Source organism: Atractosteus spatula, chromosome 21, assembly GCF_055471065.1.
Source record: "Atractosteus spatula isolate fAtrSpa1 chromosome 21, fAtrSpa1.hap1, whole genome shotgun sequence".
Classification (NCBI taxonomy): Eukaryota; Metazoa; Chordata; class Actinopteri; order Semionotiformes; family Lepisosteidae; genus Atractosteus; species Atractosteus spatula.
The window spans coordinates 9,293,594-9,316,207 of NC_142726.1; the positions used below are offsets into that span (position 1 = coordinate 9,293,594).

At 35.4% G+C, this 22,614-nt stretch overlaps 2 protein-coding genes across 3 annotated transcripts; one reads left to right on the plus strand and one right to left on the minus strand.

Moving 5' to 3' along the window:
- Positions 1–778: 778 nt before the first annotated feature.
- tk2 (thymidine kinase 2) lies at positions 779–7,480 on the plus strand. The gene is made up of 10 exons (XM_088938867.1): positions 779–1,069; positions 1,544–1,581; positions 1,724–1,798; positions 2,079–2,132; positions 2,575–2,664; positions 3,980–4,053; positions 5,045–5,133; positions 5,656–5,735; positions 5,834–5,914; positions 6,160–7,480. Exons 1-10 carry the CDS (start codon positions 871–873, stop codon positions 6,244–6,246), a joined length of 867 nt encoding a protein of 288 aa, XP_088794993.1. The 5' UTR covers positions 779–870; the 3' UTR covers positions 6,247–7,480.
- Positions 7,481–8,549: 1,069 nt separating this feature from the next.
- Positions 8,550–12,938, minus strand: LOC148817178 (uncharacterized). Of its 2 annotated transcripts, XM_088938866.1 has the most exons (3): positions 12,812–12,918; positions 12,322–12,707; positions 8,550–11,305 (listed from the first exon to the last, which is right to left on the minus strand). In XM_088938866.1, exons 2-3 carry the CDS (start codon positions 12,658–12,660, stop codon positions 9,950–9,952), a joined length of 1,695 nt encoding a protein of 564 aa, XP_088794992.1. In that variant the 5' UTR covers positions 12,661–12,707; positions 12,812–12,918; the 3' UTR covers positions 8,550–9,949. The 2 variants fall into 2 exon arrangements, with proteins under 2 accessions (XP_088794992.1, XP_088794991.1); XM_088938865.1 differs by having other exon boundaries at positions 12,322–12,938.
- Between the last annotated feature and the right edge of the window lie 9,676 nt (positions 12,939–22,614).

Here is a 22,614-nt window from a genome sequence, read left to right on the forward strand (position 1 = left end):
AGTTGTAGGTGTCACATCTTTTACACTTTAGAGCACTGTCGAGGTCTTAGAAAGGAAGACTGTTAACTCGGTTTAGTGGGTGTGGTTGAGCCAGGGAACTTTATAAACTGTTTCCCTTAAGCATTTTTTTACGTTCTTAATTAAATTCTAAATATAACCATATTAACTGGTGATCTTAAGTATGAACAGATTTACCCTCCTTATTATTATTGTGTCAAGCATGAAGAATCTTGAGAAGATTTTAATTATTTGCAAAAACAAGTTCATCTTTGAATGTCAAAATCTCACGTCTTCAATTTGTTGAGTATTAAATATCAACTTATTTTATTTTTGCAAGACAGAACCACCCTTAATTTATTTATCCTAATGGAAAAAAAGACCGTCTTAATACCCGTATGTACAACACGTTCGTATGGATGTAGAAAACGTTTACAGTGCTTGTTGTGACATTACAGAACATAAATCTTCATTTTACGTCGCTTCAAGGTGCTTATTTCAAACAGCTTCTGTCCTGCCGTTTGGGTATACTTGCATCTCTCTCCATGGAGCAAAAAATAAATATATAAACCAAATTTCCATGATCTGTAAAACCATTTTTTCTAAGCAGCCAGTTACATCCTTTTTCTCGTTGAATTCAGCTTTACACAAAGCTGCCTGATTACGTTATGAATTCTCTTAGATGAAACGCTACAACACCTTGATAAAAAGCCCTTTCACAGCGCTGTCTCTTTAAGGACATTGCTAGCTTGTGGCGTATGTTCAGTAGGAAGCATTTCTTTGACATGCGGAAGTAAAATGCAATGCGTGGCCTTTTAAACCGTGTTGTGAAGAAGGGACTCTAGGGTATTATGGATTTCTAAGAATGTGATAATGTATTTTCTTACAGTATTCACCAGAGTTTGGTCTGACCTTGCCTTGACATATTCTGAACATCTTATTTATGCAAACAGCCGGAGAATTCACTGTCAGGGCGCTGCACACAGAAAATACACAGGTCTTTTGAAACATGTGGTGAATCAAGCTACACCGTACTGTACTACTGTCAATGGTGGATCAACACGTAATACAAGTAAGTACGCATCTGGTTTACACGTGACACGACTTCCCATTTCTTTACATAATAAAACTAAAAGGATTGTGCTGATCTATATTTGGTCAAGCTACAAATTAGGCAATTCATAAGTTGTTATATTTTTATCGTTAACAGTTTTTATTGCAGAGAATAGCGGTTGTATTTTGTTGAAGGTTTTTAATAGTGCTTTCAGGCGTCTACAGCATCACCTGCAAAATTCATGCGAGTCTGAACGCTCGGGTCTGGATTAGAAATACAAGATTTTGCGGTCTGCTTCAACGAATTTGATACCACAGACCTGGCTGGAGTTCAGAGCCATCTGGATTATGTGCTGTGCTTGTCGTTATTGACGGTTACCCTGGGCAGTTAGCATTTTATTATGTTTCTACTTTGATTGTATTAATTTATTTAACTCAACATACCGAGTGAAGCAGTACCAAAACCTAACTACCATGTTTTCTTTTCCCGAAGACAATCTGCTGCGGAACAGAGGGGAGAGAAAGCCTGTAGTAAGTTAATTAGAAAGTAACTAATCTTTATATTTTTGTGTGTGGAGATAATCAGATTTAACATAATATTATATTATTAGTGTTTACACATATTAGAGAAAAGCAGTATTTTTATTGAAGAATACTTATATTTTTCTTTCAGATTTGCATTGAAGGGAATATTGCAAGTGGAAAGACAACTTGCTTGGAATACTTTAGCAAAACCAGTAACATTGAGGTAAAAGCAATATACCTTTGTAGTTTGATTCATTTCTGTCAAATATGAAGATTTGTAAGTCCGTGTTCATTTCAGTAATAAAACTGAATTTATCAGTTTTCAGAATTATCCACACATTTTATTACAGTATATTTGCTTTTAAAGAAATCCACTTTTAGTTTGCTGTGCTCTTTGATAACACCTTGACTGGCTATGGTTCTCTCTTGGGTTCTTCAAATTATTATCTCATCGATGGACACGCAAGTCTGCAGTAAATGTATTTGCACAACTTGTCTTTTAGGCATTGACAGAACCGGTTTCCAAATGGAGGAATGTTAGAGGGCACAATCCACTGGTAAGATGTTTGGATATTATTCTAAAATAAAACCTCAAAATCTCAAACACAGCATTACATCTCCCTTCAAAAAATATATATATATAAGAAAAACTTATAAAAATGCAATATTTTTGTATCTGTATTCATTGAGAAGTCACTATTGCTTTGGGTGGTTCCCATTTTTTTCTTCAGGGTGAAAACACAAAACCAGTAATTCTTAATTTGTTATCAGTATTTATTTATCTGTTGGTAAATCTGTCAGTTCACAGAGCCTTATCGACTGTTGCGAGGTATAACTTGCTGCAACATTTGGCAGCAGTGTACATAAACTACAATAATTCCAATATATTAAACTTTAAAACACCCATTTCATCTACTAATTGAAATAAAGTGCAAAAATTCTCCTTGAGAGCTGTTTTGGTTCATTGTTCACTGTGCCTTTGGTTTAAATCCCTGGCAGGGATTGATGTATCAGGATCCTACACGCTGGGGGATCACTCTGCAGACCTATGTGCAGCTCACGATGTTAGACCACCACGTCTCGCCAACGGTAGGGGCTACTGATTATCTTACATGGATATTGCTTAGCTTTTTAAAAAAAATAAAAATTCGAATTACATACCAACCAAATTTGGAATCGCCAGTTGTGTCATTACAGTTTGGCTTGCTGCTGCGACACTTATACTTGATAATGTGTCTCTAGACTCCTCTGATCCCCCACTTTAAGACAGGCACTTTAAGACTTTTCTTTTCGTGCTACAAACTTGCAGCTGTTGTTGTTTCATCGGGAGCTGTGAGATCTCAGGCTGACTAATCGCAACCCTATCTCAACAAAACTGAGCCTGTTGTGTGTTGCGGCTTGTGTAATAACTCAATAACATTCAACCAGTGACCTGACTTGCAACACCAGGATCGGTAAACTCACCTAGCACTCTGGGAGAGTGCTTTTAGTTGTTGAGTCAATTGGAAGTCCACATTTATGTACCTTTTGTGCTTATCTTGAATGAAGAATTCTTAAAATCCAGTTGAAACAGCCTTCTGCATTCCTTGTTTTGTATTGTGTCACCATTCATTCCTAAAAAGTTAAGTGTGTTAAATGAACTTCAAGAATGAGCTGAAGTGCCCTCAGCACTTGATAATGCCCATTCTTTTGTACTTGCATAGTATAGAAACAAGAGTCTTGGGAGACAATTGGTACAATATCTCCATACTGTACTCCTGTGCTGTTATATATGTAAGTTTATGTATGTTCTTAAAATTCAGTTCACTTTGAGGTATAGATATGTTTATAGACTGGCATCCTCTCTAGGGTGTAGTCTTGCCTTGTAACCTATACTTCTGAGATAGGCTCTTGGTTACCACTGCCCTTTACAGGAATACGTATCTTTCTGCTAATGGATGGAAATAGTTTAAAACTGGATGACCAAAATAATGTGCAAGAAGGTAAAAATTGTTGATATATTGAATGATTGTGGTCATCCAATAGGATAAACACTGTTTGGATCATAGGATGATGCTTCTGTTGAGCCTGAATAAAAATTACACTTAAAATAGTGTAATATGAATATTTTTAGCAAAACTGGTAATATTTAATCAAAGCAAGTTAATATTTAAGGAATATGTTAATTATATTAGGTCGCTGAAGCCCATATTCTCAAATAACAATTTTCCCCTTTTAAAACCTGTATTTTAAAAATGAATGATGAAAATGGAATATAGTTATAGAACGGAAAATAATGTATTAGTGAATATTGCAATATCTGAAAGATATCTGATTTATTAATAAAAAACATGTTTTCATAACGCTTTGTTAAAGATAAGTGAAGAATGATCAGATTTATTGTAAACTATTTTCTGTTCCCCAGATGTCTGAGATAAAAATGATGGAAAGGTCTATATACAGTGCTAAATACATATTCGTGGAAAATCTCTTCAGAAGGTATGTTTTTAACTGAAGCTAAAATATTAGAATCATCTAGAAATTAAAAATCTTAAAATGATACTCTGGGATGGTTTTGAGTGCTGGCATAATTAAACATAATTGTTTTCTATATTCACTTCAATTTCTTTATTTCTTTGTAGATCTAATTACTGTTTGCTGATGCACTTTCTTTTGGGTTAATTTTTTTAATAGAAGCTTGATACAGAAAACTACAGAAATCTGAAAGGTTCCCCTAACATTTTTGGAATTTAAAATACACAAACATTGCATGTTACCACTGTGTGGCGCTCTTTCTCCAGTGCTCATGTGTTCCTGAGTACTTGAAAATAAAATGGAGAATAAAAAGTGAGCAATCTTTTTTTAAACAGTATTAACCGTGTGCAGCTGATCTTAACTGATCTTTATTCTATTTTGTATATGCAGAATAGAATTTATGTGTTCTGCACTCCAGATCTAAAACTGAATATTTTCATTCAAATGTTGAAGTGCAGTAATTTTTAAGATTAGTCAGAGTTTTCGACCATGGTAAGTTTAAAAGGCACAGAAAACTTTAAAATGCAAGTACCAATGCCATATTATTGTAACTTGTATTTGTTTTGATAAAGCATAGTGTAGCACCTCTGAACTGTGAGATTTATGGTGTGTTATATTTCTATAGACATCTGTTTCAATATCAGTCTCTAAAATGAGTGAATCATAAATTCATGTGTTCATGTGTACACAATATGTTAAGGAAGAAACCTGCTACTTTATTCGGAGCTTCATTTTTAGAAGGAGGTCAGAAATAGAAATTCTTTTAAGCAGTCACATTTTAAAAATATTACAGCTTTATTGTGGATCAAGGGACTTCACATGTACAGAACACCTTGTGTGCATCGGTGATGCTTGGCTGCATTTCCTGTTCTAACTGTCAGCACTGCAGTGTGTTTGCAGACAGGATAGAGTGTGCTAGTAAAAATGCATATGTATCTTCTTGCATGTGTTATAGTGGGAAGATGCCTGAGGTGGATTTTGCTGTTTTGACTGAATGGTTTAATTGGATTGTGCAGAAAATTGACATTCCTCTGGATCTTATTGGTGAGTTGCTTTGAGTCACAGTACATTATGCTGTTTACAATGAAGTGCAGTTTCTGTAGTTTTGTAGATGACAAAAGAGAAATACTTGCTTCTTTTGCATCATGCATCTTATTATAGCATTATTGATGCTTTGCACCGTAAGTGTTTAAACAGCATTATACTGTCTAAAACATGCTTGTGTAGTATGGGATTTAAACATTGCTGCCTGTTCGAAGATTTTGGCAAGCTGCACAATGTGGTGCAGGGTTGACCACATAGGTTTAGTATTTTGGTAAATCTAACCATATTAACTGATCTTAACATGCAGCCTGTCATGCTGGTCTGGAGTTGTCTGTGTGTTGTGTAAATGATTTGTCATTCTTTTGTAGGTGAAAGTTCATGAAAGTGCAGGTTATTATCATGCAAAGTGGCAGAGTAGCTTGTAGATCATTGTAAAAAAACATATTGGAAGACATTTTGCCATTAGTATGTTTTCAGCAGCGAAGGACAAGAGAATATAATTATTTTTTGTTTGTTGGGTAGTTTACCTGCAGACCTCTCCACAGACCTGCTATGAGAGACTGAAGAAGAGGTGTAGGGAAGAGGAGAAAGTGATACCTTTGGTAAATATACTGAGAAGGATTTAAATGTTGCATTCACTTTATCTAGCTCGTGATCAGGAGACTGTTGAACTGGCATTTGGTTTCTTCTTTTTTAAAAGGAATATTTGGAAGCTATCCACCAACTGTATGAAGACTGGCTCATTAAAAAGACATCGTTTGCTGTCCCTGCTCCTGTTCTTGTGAGTTGTTCGGCAAATCCTACTGATGGTGTTGGTTTGGAGCATGATTTAGTGTTATGCTACACACCTAAACAATACAGGCTAAAATGTGTTTTCGTGTGTTTTTAGTCTATCATAATGGAGGACCTAAAAGAAAAGTATATTTATGCAAAATTCATATTTAATTAAATACAAAATTCAATATTTCACAAAGTTGTATGTTGTATGTTGAATGTGTTATATTTAATGTACATGTTTTACTTTAGGTTATTTCTGCAGATCATGACCTCCAAAAGATGCTGAACCAGTATGAAGAGAACAGGGAAAAGATACTGTCTACAAACCACATTTAATCGCACTTGGAATCGGAGTGGAGATTTTACTGTCTGAACTGGATCTAAAACTGTGTTTGTATAGCGTCGTGAGTCTTTGCCTTGTTCTGAACTGTATCTGGATTTTTTTATGTTGTCATGAGTCTTTGCCTTGTTCTGCTGTCTCTCAATTTTCATAACGTTTGCATGATTGGCTTTCTGGCTGTCTCACGTGCTATTTCTATTTCTGTGACCAAAAAACTGAGTAATTGTTAAGTATAGCACGTAAGATTCATAAAAGCTAAGCGCACGCAATACATTTAATAGTCTTTCATGTTCATTGGCACTGCTGAACTTGTGTACAGTTGTACTTCGAATAGTGTATCTACATTGTTTTCTGTACTTTAGATTTGTGATAGAACTGGTGCTAGCAGTTGTTTAATGTGAAGAAAAGAGATGACTGGTCAGATGTAACCTTGGATAAAACAAATGCTGTTAGCTGCAGTAGTATTTTTGATCTGGATAGAGGAATCCAGGTGAAGACCAACCTGGTTACAATTCTGATACCGAACTGTAATTCCTTAATGTATATTACACTTTGTGGCATTCATTTTTTGCATCTTTTTGGTTAGCGTCTACAAGACAAAGTAGACAGATCATAGGCTCTAGTGTCACCTCCTGCATGAATGGGACCAGATCAAATCAGTTGTAAGAAACTCTGGCATGTGATGCAGAAGAAAAAATATTTTTTAGCAGGTAACCTATGTTGTGTTATCTGCTGAAAAAAAATGGAGCCACTCCAATCTCTGTTCAATTTTTGGATCAAAACATGAGGAATGAATTGGGTGTGTATTAATTGATACAGCTTTGGGTTAACTGACAAGTCCAATTAGGTAATGAACATTTTTACAACTTCTAAGCACAGTTTTGAACTACTCGTGATTTTCAGGTGGAAGAGTATAAGTTTATATTTTAAACTGAAGTAGTTTTAATGTATCCAAACTGAGTTGAAAAATGTATAGGAGGCAACATTCAACTTATAGTAAGAATGTTTCTGTTACATTCCAGTTACAGGTTTTTGGTTATTCAGGACCTTTTAGTATTAAAAGTATTAAAAAAGTATTGAGATGTAAAATTAAAATAATACAGTGCTGGCTGAATCTAAACTTTTGGAGATAACTGTTGGGGGAGGGTGGGAGTTGTGCGGACATGTACACCTTTCATTTTTTCCTTTCTTGCTGTATTCAAAGAAATAAAATGAAAGCATTTTTTATTAGTTCTGTTTCTGTTTTTACAATTTTTGGGGATAGGTGCAGAAAGTTCCTCTCATCTGTTCATCTATACGGCTTCTCTCTGTTATACTACTGTATGTCATGAGCTTCATGATAGGTAATAATTAACACAATGTGGAAATCCTTGCTTTCACTATACTATGTTCTTCTCCTTTACCTTGGCATTTCCATTTTTGTCCACTTCTTGTATTGTCTTATAGAATTTGCTGTCCAGTGAGAAATAGCTGTTACCTTTGTGAATGTTTGGTTGGATTCTGTATCCTCTTACTCAAGACTAACTGTAAAATGATTTTCATCAGTCTTATATTTTACAGTTTCTATGCTTTGTCATTTCATTATCTACACTTTGCACTGTGGTAGAATTACGCTGCAGTTGTCACTGTTAATTTGTCATAGAGAAAGAGCAACATAGTGCCTTAAAAGTAGAATATATAAAACAGGAAATAATGGAAGACCACCTCAGTATTATTCTAAATACAATACCAAATTATGTCTTGCACAAGCTAGAATTTAAATCCCAAGTACTAGCCATCATCTTGTTTGAGAAGGGATGTATCCATAATGTGAATGAACCCCTAATAACTGATAGTTTTAGAATTAACCTACTCAATAGTACATCATGCACAGCTGAATCTATTTTTTACCCCCAAACATTTGTCAGGTGGAAGAATGAATCATTCTGCATATATTTATATATTATATATTCTATATTAAATCTGGGAACATCAGTTATTTTCTATTTGTATTGGTGCCAATCATTTAGCCACATAGCTTGGTACTGCACCCCCTTCTGCAGCACAAAAACAGTGAGGACCTGTGCACATACTCCTGTGATGTCTGTCTACTGTGGTGCACACATACTTTAGAGCGAATTATAGGAGAATTAGGACTGACTAGGAATAGCTCCTCTCACTAATATCTGACCCAGGAGCTGCTGTTGTGTAGAAGCCCACGAAACTCCAGTGCAATTAGCCCATTATAAAACCCAGTATGTTTTTGACAATCAAAATAAACCTATTAGTCCTTATTACTGATCACTTATGGACACATATCTAACGATAAAAAAAGCTTTTAATTTAGCTTTAAACATGTTCAACAACAGCTTTGAAACTGTTACCTGTACATTCACAACTTTAACGTTATTCTCAATTTTCACAAATAGATTTACATAAAGTCAGTTATATAATGGAATCGCGTTATTTCTATCAGTTAAATCTACACTTTTAACTGTACTTTACAGGTTACTATAACGGGTAACTAGTACTGGAAAGCTGGCAGTGTATGGCGGTGAACAAAACTGGTCATATGACAAACATGAAGAGCAAAAAGGTTTTAAAAGAAAGGAGTTACTGGGTCTATCTAGCTCATTTGGTTAAGCAAAGTAACAAGTTGCCAAGTTTGCAATGCTTATCTAAAAGTCATAACCTTATTCTTTCGAATTTATTTACACTTTGTTAAAAATGTCATCTTACACATGACATCAATTGTTAGTACAAATGGTAATAATCCTTTGGCATTAATAATATAAGCTTCACAAATGAAACACCTCATTTTACATTATTGTGTTTTTTTTAAATGTACATCACCAGTTATTTTTAGGATGCATGCACTCCTTTTATAAATGTTAAAATTTAAACATTTGGTCTTGTAGCTAAAATACCTGTTATATTAAAGTTCCACTTCTGAGGTTAATACGGAAATGCTCACATTTATCTTATAATGTCCTGTGAGCTTAGATCAGTTCCTTAAAGGAGTGTTACATCTCTCTGTGACATCACTGCAAATCTGTAAGCGCCCAATAGGCCACAGAAGTTGCCAGTCTACTTAAAGCCCTGGCTGACTAATGTCCATTCTATCTCAATAGCACTCTTCCAATTTCCAATTTAAAGGAGGGAAAGAATATGACACAGTCCACTACCAAGACTAGTGTCACCAGACCTAAAGTACTCTTGCTTCAATCAACACATTTGGGCTTAATTTGGACTCTTCCATCTCCTTTTTCTCAAAGTTCAGTACCTCCTCAAAGTTCAGACCATTTAAATTTTTACCAGCAGTTACTGTTAGGTTGGGCTCCTACATTTACCCCAGTGACATTTTTGATAATGATTTCAAGTCTTAAACCTTTTTAAAGGTTTTGCAATGCATTCTTTTGGTGCCACAGAAACATTGAACAAATATTGAAAACTGAATTAGTAGGAGGTCAGAATCCTAATTTTTTCCCACTTCTGCACTCCTGTTCATGAACATCACCTCTCAAGTGTATCCTGTCATGCACTGGCATTTACACCCCTACCTCCACCCTTTCAGGATCTCCTCAATTCCACTGAGATTCCCGATACATCTCAGTAGCATACATTACACAATTAGTATTCTCAGATATTTGCTACTTGTCTTATACTCTGTCCTGTTAGTGACTGCTGCATAGCTATTCTTTGTATTTATATTTTCTTGTGTTAAACCAAAACATAGCCTTTCAACAGGTCATCCTCTGTTGCCAATGTGTCTTTCCTACTTGGTGGTTGGCAAGTCTCATTACAGTTGTTTGGGCAGCTGATACTTTCTGCATTTAGTTCCTCAATGGGAATCTGGTTGTCAATGCTTCTGGGTGGGATGTAAAAAGACTGGGGTGGCTCTTTGATGGCATTAGGTGTCAAATTGTCATCAGAGAAGGGTGTAGTAGGAACATCAGCCTTTGTGAAGGATTTTCTCCAGCCTTGGTCTGCTGAGACACTGCAGTTGCAGTCAGGTATGTTGCTGACTAAAACTGCAGATGGGTGGCCAACAACGGGCTGTTTTTTATCTTCTGGTAAATAAGGAGGCTTGTGTTTGCCAAGGTCATGGCAAATGCCACCCATCTGAGATGTCTCTTCAATGGGGTATTTCAGACTTTCCTCTGGAACACTATCTTTAAACCCCAGGTTGTTAAACTTCATAGTTATCTCAGACAAAATGTTATCAGTTGATGCAGACTGCCCTTCGAGAACCTGTTTGCTTTCAATATGTCCTGTATTGTGCACGGCAGCTGGAGGACTGAATGATTCCGATGCTGCTGAACTTCTGCTATGTTTGTTCGGAGGTGGATGCTTGACGATGTCTTCTTTTGCTAACTGTGCCGCTTGTAGTTCATTAGGAAGTGCAGAAACTGTGAACATGGCAATAGATTGGGGACCACTCAGATCATGTATTTCAGGCATTCTTTTATCTCCTAAATTGTTACGCTGTGCTGCAGAATGTTCCTGAGTATAACTGAAGATACGTTTCTGCCGAAAAGTAAGGTCAGGGTAATTGGCACGCATCTCTGAGATTGAGCTGTCTTCACTTAGTATGCTCCTGCTAGGTCCCAAATCGGGTGTTTCTGCTTCCTCTGAAATTCTGATCTCTGCATTTAGAGGCTCTTCTTCCAACCTTTGTCCTGGCTCAAATGCCATTTGACTTTGTTCTGTCATGGCTCTTCCTGGGCCTAACAGAGAACTGCCGCTTTCCAGCTTCTCCTCTATGAAGTCTTCCCCAACCAAGGCTTCAGCAATTTCTTTGTGACCACGTACAGGTAGTGCTGGAAATCTCTCCTTAATGATTTGTAAACACTCTGCTTCTTCCTTTTGACCCATGACTTCTAGCAAGTACTCACATTCCTGCCTGGCCAGAAACAGTTCAAAGCCCACTGTCTTTACTTTTGTAAAGTCTATGTTTTTGCTCAGTCTGTACTCTGTGTCAGTTTCTAGGTAATATCCTATAGTTTCCAGGATGCTCCTGACAGTGTCTGGTGGCAGCACAGGCTGAATTATGTAGACAAAGGGCCCTGTGAAAGTCTGTTAAAAAACAAACAGTTACTGTATTTCAGAATCTATATGATTCAGTTACAATACAAATTGACACTTGTGTAACAATTTAATGCCAACATCTGTATCTAGTTTCACTTCTGGTGCTTTATGAAAAGTTTGAAGTTGTTTATGATTTTTAAATGTCTTATTTTTCATGCATGATTCCTACTTGCTTAGCAGTATGAAATGTATTTAAAACTGCGGCATTTTGTGGGAATTTGCTCATTTAAACCTATGTTCCCACTCTTAAGCATTTACTAGACTTAACAAGGCTAAAGTCTTAAGCAGTAAAATGTAAAGAAGCATGTACAGTATGCCAAGTACTGTATTTGTAGAGATACTCTTTTCCAAACATGTCAGAATGTTTTTTTTTGCATGCAAGACCATGACAGAAAATAGGTGTTGTTACTACTAAATTATCCATTTGAGAATCAAGAGTAAGTGCCTTAATATTTTTAATTCCCTTCTTTATCTCAAGAAGTCGTTATGGCTGGGAACTGCAGCTGTGACAGTACCAGGAAGTGGTTTAACTTTTGTTTCAACTGCTTGGGTGTTTTTTGGTTTCATCTGGTTGGGTATTTTTCCATATGAAAGCCCCTGCTCTTTACTAATGAGAAAGCAAATCTCATGATTTTGTAAGCACAGAAATGGCTGCCAAGTGAGTGTTTTAGCATACATTAACTAATACCACACTAAGTATTTTTCTGGTGTAAGCAGAAAGTCTTGTATCTCTCAATAGTATATTAAGGTTTAAATAAACTTTTACTTGCATCTATAGCACAGAATATTCTATCTCCATATTCATATTATGAATTGTAATTTAAGGTAACTAGGAGGGGTTAAATTTATAATGTATACTATAACCAAATGCCAAGGCTAAAACAGCCTAGTGTTTTATTAATTTATGTCAGATCAATCTGCGAATTATATAGGTATTTGTCCTTTTATCATAACTGAGAAAATGTATATAACTTTGTAGAATAATTTTGATTGCTGATTATTACCTTTAGTGATCTGATTTCCTTCTTCCACGGAAAAAGAAACAGGTTGACACAAAACATTTCTAAGACTTCGGTGGCTTTTATCAGACCCTCGAACACATCCCGACATTGGTTTTGACGCACTCGTAGGCATTCTGATACAGCCCAGTAAAAGTCAAAAACTTCAAACCTTTCTCCTGGATTACTTTCTGAAAACAGGAAGCGTTTCGCCTTTTCTGTCACTTCAGTCTCCGTGCAGAGTTTGAGATTACCGTCAAGACAGACCTTTTCGTAGTAGTTCAAATAATCCTGACGAAGGTCTGGAAGTATGCTTAATGATTCTTCACTGCTGGCACTCTTCATGGCTGTCAAATCTGATTTAGGGGGTCAACTTTGCCTGTAGAGCTTTCCTGTAAGAAAGTCAATAACAAGGAAGCTGCAATGAATGCAGATGGCGTAATAGTCTTTTTAGAAGTTCAGCAATATTGTTCGGGCAGGCGGGGGTTATAGATACCAATATATTATATAGTGTCGATTATATCAACGAAGCCTCAGTTAAGGACGGCAACGGATTCTCTTTGTAGAAGGACATGCTGCGAAAGACGAAACGCAGGTTGCCCTAAAAAAGCGAAAGTGAAAGAATCATGACATTTTTGCAACAAGGAAATGGACTGCTCGGCAAACCATGCGTGTAGGTTTATATACAGTATACGTAGTTTAGGTTTATCGAAGGTGTGTACAATTAAGACCTAAGATGCATGGTTATACCGCCATCACTTGCAACAATTCAAATATTTTTGTCAATTTCTGTTGAATTTTCGCAGTATTGAAAAAGATCACTTCATTCCATTATAAATGGGCATTTAAAAAAATATCCTAAATTAACTATCTTTATTTGTAAATATTTATTTGTAAAATGTATGAGTTACAGATTTAAAAACCCTTTTACATAGGCCTCAACTCGTGGTTACGGAACTGAAATTGCAGAAGCTACTGCACATTAAACATGACATGGGCTATACCTTTCATGCATGGGGTTCAGGAAAATGAAATTCTTCTAGTAATATTTTTGTGAATGGAATACTATATTTTATTCACTAATTTTCATTCATATACTGTACAGGGGTCTCAAACTTTTTATAGGGGCAGAGTTGGTCTGATAATATAAATAACTGTGTTAATCTAATTCCACTAACAGCCTGATTAGAAATAACTGTACTTTCTAATGAATTAAGGCTTTGAGTAATCAACTGTAAAAGTCTTAAGAAAAATCACATTAAATTCTAAGAAAATAATGAGGTTTCTTTTTTTGACTTCTTGGATGGTGGCACGGTGGCTAGCAGTGCTGCCTCACAGCGCTGGGGTCCCGAGTTCGGGTCTGGACCTGAGGTGCTGTCTGTGTAGATTTTGTATGTTATCCCAGTGTTTGTGTGGGTTTTCTCCTGGTCCTCCCGTTTCCTCCCTCAGTCCAAAATAAACTGGTAAGTTAATAATTGCCTTGTGATGGACTGGCGTCCCACCCAGGGTGTGCCCCACCTTGTGCCCATTGCTTGCTGGGACAGTCACCTGCTCCCCCGCGATCCTGAATAGGAAGAAGCGGTCAGGAAATGAATGGATGGGACCAAAAACCAGGAGACATTAGGCCTAACATGAACTAATTCCTGACCTACACTTTATATCCAGACTTTCAAAAAGAAATGCCTTCTTCTCTATTTTAAACTTAAATTACTGTGATTTTGCAAATTTGAGGTTCAAAGCATTATCAATAAAACTCCCATTTTTGCCACTGTGCAGTACATTTCAAAGAAAAGCACTCAACCTATTACAGACCTGGATTGAGGCCTAGACTACTGACGTTATTAAACAACAAAATATGAATATTCAGGGAAATGGCAATGCATAAATAAGGAATCAGTTTAGTTTCAATTACAGTAAGTAATAATATACTGGTAATATATACCTGTAGTACTGGTGCAGTGTACTTTTAAGATTTATAAGCAACATAAAAGTTACCACAATTCACAGTTTTATACATGTATTATGTTAACTGCTCTTTTTGTTGATGCAGTTTTAGTCGACTAGAATGTACCACAACAAAACAAATGACAAAGGAATGAACACACCTGCTAATTTTGACTTGAGCAGCTTTCCATACTGGTGTACTGTTGTAGGCAACAGAGGGCACTACAGTGCAGCATCAGGACCGATCCTTGCAAAGAAAATAAACACTATGGTATTTCACTGTTACAATATCTTTTTCAGCTTTATGTTTGTGTTTGTGCAGAATCTTTACCCTACATTTTATAATAAAACATTATAAATGTACTATTATAGAAAATTGTTTAGATACTACAAAAAAATCACACAGTTTTCTGCTTGATGTTCAGGAATGTCTAGTAAGTCTTTTACAGAATGACAAAATAAAAAAATTCAATTTTATGTACTGTCCACAGATATTTCTTTTTCCTGAAACCAGTGGGTGTTGGTTAGGACATTGCTACAGTATGAACCATTATAAAAAAAGTGTTTATTTCAGTGCTTTCTTTTGCCCTGCATAGAGGAGTTCATTTATGCAAACAGAACACTGAACCACAAAATATTTCCTACCTTTTGGCTTAAAGAGGCCAACCAAAATCCCACCTGATTGCATGATCTTCCTTCAACAAAAACAGCATTTTCTGTCTGATCTGACTAAGCGATTGCTCAGAAATGCAAGTTGCTATACTCAATTCTTTGTATTCCTCAAAAACTTCTTTGTCTGTGGTATTCTCAGGCTACAACTGCCTCCTTCTCTTAGGCTGTAGAAGCTTGATTAGTTACAAGTCAACATCAATTTCATTATGCTGAGGGAAAATCTATACTGGGACTCTACAATAAAATAAAAATGTGTGTAAAAAATAGGTATATTTTCAGTGAGGCAAATTAGTTAAATACATACACATTACACTGAATCAGAATAGTTTGTTATGAATATTAACTTTTAATGATGCAATTTTCATCATGCAACCAGTGACATTAAATATTCAATGGATTTTTTCTAAACACCCATTACCACTAGTCAATTTGTATTTCCACAGACTTTCTGCCTTAAAAAGGGTTTCAGACCCATTTCAGCTTCAGCCAATATATTGTATTTTGAGATCTGCAACATCTTCAAAATTCACCAGACAAAAAAAAAATTATTTGAATATACACGTAACACAATATACAGTATCTCTACACAGAATATGCTGCTGGCATTGACTCCTGATTAAAAGTTTCATAGTTCTTTCATAGACTTTGGCATTAGTGTATTTGAGTATATCTCTGCTCTGCTGGACTCTGAAAACATTAAAGGAGAATCAAATTTGTTCTTCCTAATATTTTTCTAAGGAATGCCAGTTTACTAGTATTAGTGCTACTATACATTCTGTCTAGGAAAGTGCACTTTTAAAATAACAAAACATATTACTTTTGTTGCTTGATAGTATGTTTCAGAATACCTTGCAAAGCCAATTGCTCTAGTGCATTTGTATCACTGGGAATAATTTAGCATTGATCTTTCATCCTTAAAAGAATTAATGTTCCAAATGTTGTCCATGGGTCTTGTTAACTTAAATTGATTGAGCTAATAAGTTTTTCTCATAACCCTGACCTACTTTCTGTCTGTAACATTTCATGATGATGTTTCAGCAATGATAATGTGAACACTTTTGCCAGTCTGTACTGTCTCAAAATCAGAGTATTAATCCTAAAGGTTAATGCTACACTTACATAGTGTAAAACATAAAAAAGGCATAACATCTACCAAGGGGCTTCAGGAGAATATATATTTTCCAAAGAGTTTAAAAAAGCTATGCACAAGAGGTATTTTCAGAGCAACAAATTAGAGATTACATTCATATTCACCCCAATTCAGAGCCCCAATTTAATATTATGAGCAAGTAGGAACCTCCTAGTATACCCACAATATTTCTTTATCCATGGTATAATTATAAGTCTTTTAAAACCCCTTGTGTATGAGGTACTGCATGATGTACAAGGCATAAACACCAGATACAACTGTTTGCATTTGACCCAATATGGGGACTTCTCTTCTGCTGGAAAAGGAGTATGAAATATAAAACCAAGCTCACAATGACTTAATCATTAAAGGTCATTGAAGATCACATGGCTCTGTTCATGAACATATGGAGATTAACCCCTGGTGTCCCAGGTTAAATCCCACCCTGGGCCTGTTCAGTGTAACCTACCTTAAGTCCCCCTGTTAATTCAGTTGGTGAAGCAGCTTCTCATTTCTTTATCAGATCTGCCTTGTAGAGGAACTGCCTGGCTTTCAAATGGTTGTTTCGCGTCACTCATGCAGGTGATGTCCTTCAGTGCTAGATGAAATACTGTAAGTCACTTCTAGTATTTAAAGTGCTTTGGAGTCCTTTGGGATAGATGGAAGGAATTATTATAATCTATATATCATTGTTGTTCTGTAGTTACTGTATATGTTATGGCAATATCATAAGTTGAGCAATACACACTACAAACACCTATCTAACCAGTCAGTGAATTAAGATCCAGCATTATGTTTTTAAATCTTGTAGTTTTTCTCATTTATGAATTTGCTTGACTAAATGATGAGCACATGGGAACTGCTAATCCATGGAATAGTTGAATTCCAAAACAGCTCTGGTTTCAAAAGGGGTTTTTGAACTCAGTAAAGGCCCCAGTGGATATTAACCTATGTCTCAGAACCTCAGCATAGTTTGAAATTCAATGATGTGCCCGTGGTATTTACCTAGTTGTGAATGGATGCTTACCGTGACCCAGGAGAAGGACTGCCATGCTCTACTATATGCTTGCGTTGTTCCCATCAAGGACCAGCATCACTGCCTGTCTAATTACAGTATGTGCATCACATGCAAGTGAAAAGAAAATCAGTCCTGGAGTTCTTAAGTAGGTCAGTAGTTATAAATTGGCATCTATTGCCAATACAAAATGGGATATAATCTTATGTGCTGCAACTTTATCTTGCAACAATTGCCTATACTGACCAATTTGAAATGTTAATGCACACACTGTACTAATAAGGTCTTACAGTGTCCAAGCTTATCATTTACACGCAATGGGATTCAATTAAAAAAAGTGCCTTTCTGGTACTCAGCAGAACAGTTTCATTAATCGTTTTCTGGCATTCAAAATGATTGATTAACTCCACAGAAAGAAATGTGCACTTCCTTCAGTTAGTACCTGGTTGGCTTTTTTCAATATTCGCATACAGGCTAATTCACAACAAAGCTGTCTTTCATGGCAGCTAATTAATCAGGATCCCCTTCCTCATAAACTGATATCTTTCTGATGTATTGCCATGTCCCTGTTTTTTTGCTGTCTGCTGAAATGATAGATGTGACCAGTCTAAGCGTACGGTTCATTTTCTGTGAAATTTCCTGAATGAGGTAAAAAAATAACTCTTTGGATCTTGTGTTTTCTTCTTCTCAGCAGAGGACATAAGCTATCCTTGAAAATATAAATAAGGAAAATACTGTATCTGGATTACATTTTGACTGTTATAAACCAACACTTTAAATGCAATAGTTTAATTTACACAATATAAGGCATTTGTTAGTTATATACAGTATGATGGGGTTGTCCCTGATATTTAAAGTGCTAGTATGACTGTTTAAATGTGTTAGGTACTAATGACCTTTTCTTGGTAATAATTGACCATTAACATATTAACATTATGTTATGTAATGTTATGGCATTATTTCAGTAGTCAATACATTACCAATTTATTAATACATTATATACTGTAAGTATTAATAAAGCATGAATTAGGCATCAATTAGCTCTCATAAAGTTGTGTTTCAGTAACATAGTAGCAATACCTACTTTGAAATTTTACCACTACCTTTCACAAGTCAGCAGTTGTGGTACTGAGTTGAAGTCTTGAAGACTTTCTGCTGTTTATGGAGTAAAGGTTAAAAAGACATTCATTAGATTCAGAGCTAATCTGTGTCACGGGGATGATACCAGGCCCAGCCAAATGAAAGGAAAAAAAATACCATAGGGAAAACCTGCCCAGTAACAGAGGGAAAATGTTGTAAAGTTAGTCCAATTAGAAGTATAAAAGGAACTAAGCTTTTGAGATTAGCTCATTACCGCTGGTTTTAATGGATTTAGCAATTAAAGCGATAAAAATAATACAGTATGAATGTTCTTGCTAGAAAACTAGTCATTTGCTTGACAGGGAGTGCAGGAGGCTCAGAATACAATTCTTTTTCCAAGCTGAATGTAGTGGGACAAGGTATAAAGGTGCGTGTCATTAATTTCATAGACAATGGATACCTGTGCTATGAAGAGCACTTCAGTTAACTCAAAGATGGCAGTTCACTTGTTTAGCATACAGCACTACATCATATAAAAAAAATCTGTTCAAGGGGGCCAATGCTATGGGGAATTACATTGGGAAAAATATAGTTCTGTGAATTGAATTTATATTTAGTAAACCATTAGCTTAGTATTCCAATGATCACTGCACACCTAATTTACTGAAGGCAGTGGCACTAGATGCAATTAGGTTTCTCCTGCCACGCTCTAATAGAAGTCAGACACTGGGCAAAGAGGGCAATTAGGAGAACTGTCGTAGCAGCTACCATCTGTTCTAGCTTATTAACAATGAGCTCTTCAGAAAATCAGAAGATAGCTGTCAACAATGCTAGCTTGAATACTGTATATCCTTAAACTCCACACTTTACTTCAGGTATTTTAAGGATTGCATGGGGGTCTGATATGAACTGTCCATGCTGGCTATTGTCGGTTATTCCTCGGGATAAGCGGCCAGATAAGATCTTTGGATCATTAAGTTAATCAGGTGAGAAAAGACATAGTAAATGGCTACCTGACAATGGTAATCCAATTTATGTTCTGGACAATAGGAAAGAAGAGTTACCCATTTTCAATTTTTGTTTACCTTTACCTCACAATAATATTTTTAACTTTATTTTAAACCTGCATTAATATAGTCCACATAAATACTATATTTTATGTGCAATGAAAAAAGGGTGTGAAATGGATGCTCAGAAGCTAGGTTAAGTTATTTGATGTTATTTCAAGTAGAGTACTTACAAACTATTTAGCGGCATCATGCTTGTAAATTGAAATTGTTCACTAATTGGAGATACCAAGAAGATGGACAGTACTCTTTGCATGTTTTCTGTGTGAATTCGAACTTGTAGTTCAACCAGAGCAAAAGCTGAACAAAGCAGTCTTAAATATTTATTTATAAGAAAGAATTAAAGCTCTAATACAAAACATGTAAATACAATTGCAATGGGTAGTAACAAGACTCATTATTACTAAAAACAATCATAGACAACAGGAACAAAGATACATTACATGAGGTGTACATCTTTCTCTTAAGTCTCACAGTTTAATAGGATATGCACAAAAGCAATAACAATGGCAACAAAACTGCATAAAGACATTTAGAACTATACTGCAGTTTTAATTATGGTGTACTGCAAATTCAAAACAAAGCACTATAACTACAATAACAATGCAGTTCTAGTGCTATTTAAAGGCAGCTACATTTGCAGTAGGATTCTAGACCTTCACATTCTGTAATGCACATGTATTAAACTGTTTTGTAATCCACATTCACTGCACTATATAAGTATATAGACTGCAGTTATTTTTTAATGTTTTTAACTCTGGTAATTTAATTAAGAATGTGCTCCTTCTTGATGAAAAGGCAGTGAACTGGTCTAAAAGGTGCAATATGTAAGCAGGGCTTGAGATTAAAGAAAAAAGAAATATTATGGATAATTACAAAAAATGCTTTGGAAATGTGCAGGGTTCAATATATTCCTCAGCAGGCACTGTATAAATTGCCAAATGTCATATATTTAAAAAAATAGCTAAGATATAATTAAGACATTAGGAGGAACATTATTTAGTAGCATAATTGTAATGATTAGACCTGCTGAACTTTACACTATGAGACCTTTTTTCCTGGAGGGCACTCAGAGCTATTAATATTGGAATACTATGTTCCAACAAGTGAAAGATCCAGAAAAACCCTTTAATGAGTTTTTTTAAAGCTTTTTCAGTTTTGTTCAGCAAATGCCAAGTTCATTTTGATTCTGGTGCAAAAGCAAGTAAATATGAAATGTATTTGGGTTTCAGGTCTTGCTTACTCTTTTTGACACTCTGAATATATGCATTAAAATGTAAACATGTTCATACTGTAGATCAATATTCTAATCAGATTACTGCTTTTTATATATCACTTCAGTTTACCTCTGGGAACTTATCAGAAGAGCAGAAAAAGTGCAGAACAGGGTTTCCGCAGCCTTGAGAAGGTCTGAATTGGATGTTGTTTTTCTGGACATCAAACGTCATTCTACACTAATCAAAAATGTAAATCCTGAAGCTTCACTCAGTTACTGCTTGACTTTAATGGAACACAATATTCTTCATTGTTTCATTGCATTCTTAATGAAAATACAACAAAACCGATAAAGATTTTGACCATGTCTATCATAAAAACATGTTTGTTTGCAATGAAATGCAGATTAACATTTAGATCCATATTGTACTAATCAGAGGTATTTTTGTTTTTCAGAGAAAAAATTCCATTTTTATTTTAAAAGAATGCTGCCTGATTAACAGTAAAAATGTTGTAAAACTACTGACAATGTAGTTTTATTAACTTTTTTATAATATCAACAGGTATAAATACATAAAAGCAATATTACATTTAGAAACTTAGAAAAATATTAAGTAAAAGCATACTGGGCACTCAGTTGCTTTAGTCTTACCCAGCTATTCTCAAAACAGGACAAATAGAATACTTTATGTGTACGTATGTTCTGAATTAAATATTTTTTTTATGTATGTGCAAGTATTCACAGTTAACTGTGTGACAGGAAAAACTGGATATAGTGATGCTCATTTTAAGGTTGAGGGCAGGTGATTCATCTTTCAGTGGCATCTGTTGATATACTGTATGTACAGTGTATGACTGTGTTGAACACTGTTTGAATGAAAATTACTTCTTATCATATCATATTGTGCATTAATTTTGAACACTAAACAAATAATTGGGGATTTTGCAGTCTTTCTTCTGCGGTGAAAAAAAGTGGTTATGCTATTTATTGCTCAGTGAGATTAATTTATAATTCATAGAACTGTCCACGTCCTTTAAATACACAACAATCTATCTGTGACCAGGATGGGCAGGTCAGTGCAATCAGTCTTCAGTCAGATCACTTGTCCTAGTCATTGTGCCTCAGTCTGTTCTATCTCATTCTGCAATTCTTGTTCAGAGGCCAGTGATGACACTTTTGGGTATGAAGACAGGGGACCCTGATGTATTTTGGGGTTAGGGTCCAGTAAGAGCTAAATTATAGCAAAACTACATATATACTGTAGAGGAATAAGTAGCGATAATAAAGTTTTCGTTAATAAAGGGAGGCTTATACAATAAGAATCAATGAAGTAGGCTTAGAGACCAAAAATCATAATAAGTGTGTGTTTCACTTGTAGCTACCCAAAAATATGGTATTGTACATTATTATACCTGTACATGTAACATTTTTACTCTAAAAATGTTTTATTGTGACTTACCAACCATTTTAACATTACATAATTTAAAGCATTTTAATCACTTTTGTAATTGTTAATTGATTTTTTAATTGATTTAAACCAAACACTCTTTAATATCAACTTACCTTGAGACGTGGACGAGGTTTGCTTGATTGTTAATGCTACTGCACTTCTTACATCCAGCACCAGCATTGTGCCATTTCACTACGCTTAGAACTTATCATTGTGGGTGCAAAGTTAAAAAATGAACAAGATATGAAAATGTCGTCCCTTACATCCTCCATCAGGTATGTGAAATCTGAGATACAAGACTTTTTCCTAAATAAAAGTCACCAAGTCAAAAACAATGTGAGGGAAATTTGTGTTGCATACCCCAAATGGTATGAGAATCGTTTACATTGTGTCTCCAATATCTCAATGACAATACTGCCGAAAAATGTGTATTTAGGCAACTTATAAAGGGGAACCCCTCTATATTTAAATTAGTATTATTTAATTGGGCAGATTTAATCATCATTTGATCAAATTAAACAATACTGTATATCCATTTTTTTAACATACACTACATATTTTCAGAATCACAGCAGAGACTAGGGTCACCTTTTTCAATGTTTGTGGCCTCAATAAGTAAATTACAATTGTAAATTAAGTTTGTTTAGGATTATTTGGTAGCGTACAGTTTAATCACAGCCTTTACCTTATTCTTTTGTATATAACCTCTAAACTACAGCACTTCCA

Excerpts from the sequence above, each read along its gene's own strand:
- tk2 (XM_088938867.1), top strand. The coding sequence starts at position 871 with ATGTATTTTCTTACAGTATTCACCAGAGTTTGGTCTGACCTTGCCTTG. Across the intron at positions 1,799-2,078 it reads GCAAAACCAGTAACATTGAG|GCATTGACAGAACCGGTTTC; the intron begins GTAAAAGCAATA and ends CTTGTCTTTTAG. Across the intron at positions 4,054-5,044 it reads GTGGAAAATCTCTTCAGAAG|TGGGAAGATGCCTGAGGTGG; the intron begins GTATGTTTTTAA and ends CATGTGTTATAG.
- LOC148817178 (XM_088938865.1), bottom strand. The coding sequence starts at position 12,660 with ATGAAGAGTGCCAGCAGTGAAGAATCATTAAGCATACTTCCAGACCTT. Across the intron at positions 11,306-12,321 it reads AGGAAATCAGATCACTAAAG|ACTTTCACAGGGCCCTTTGT; the intron begins GTAATAATCAGC and ends GTTTTTTAACAG.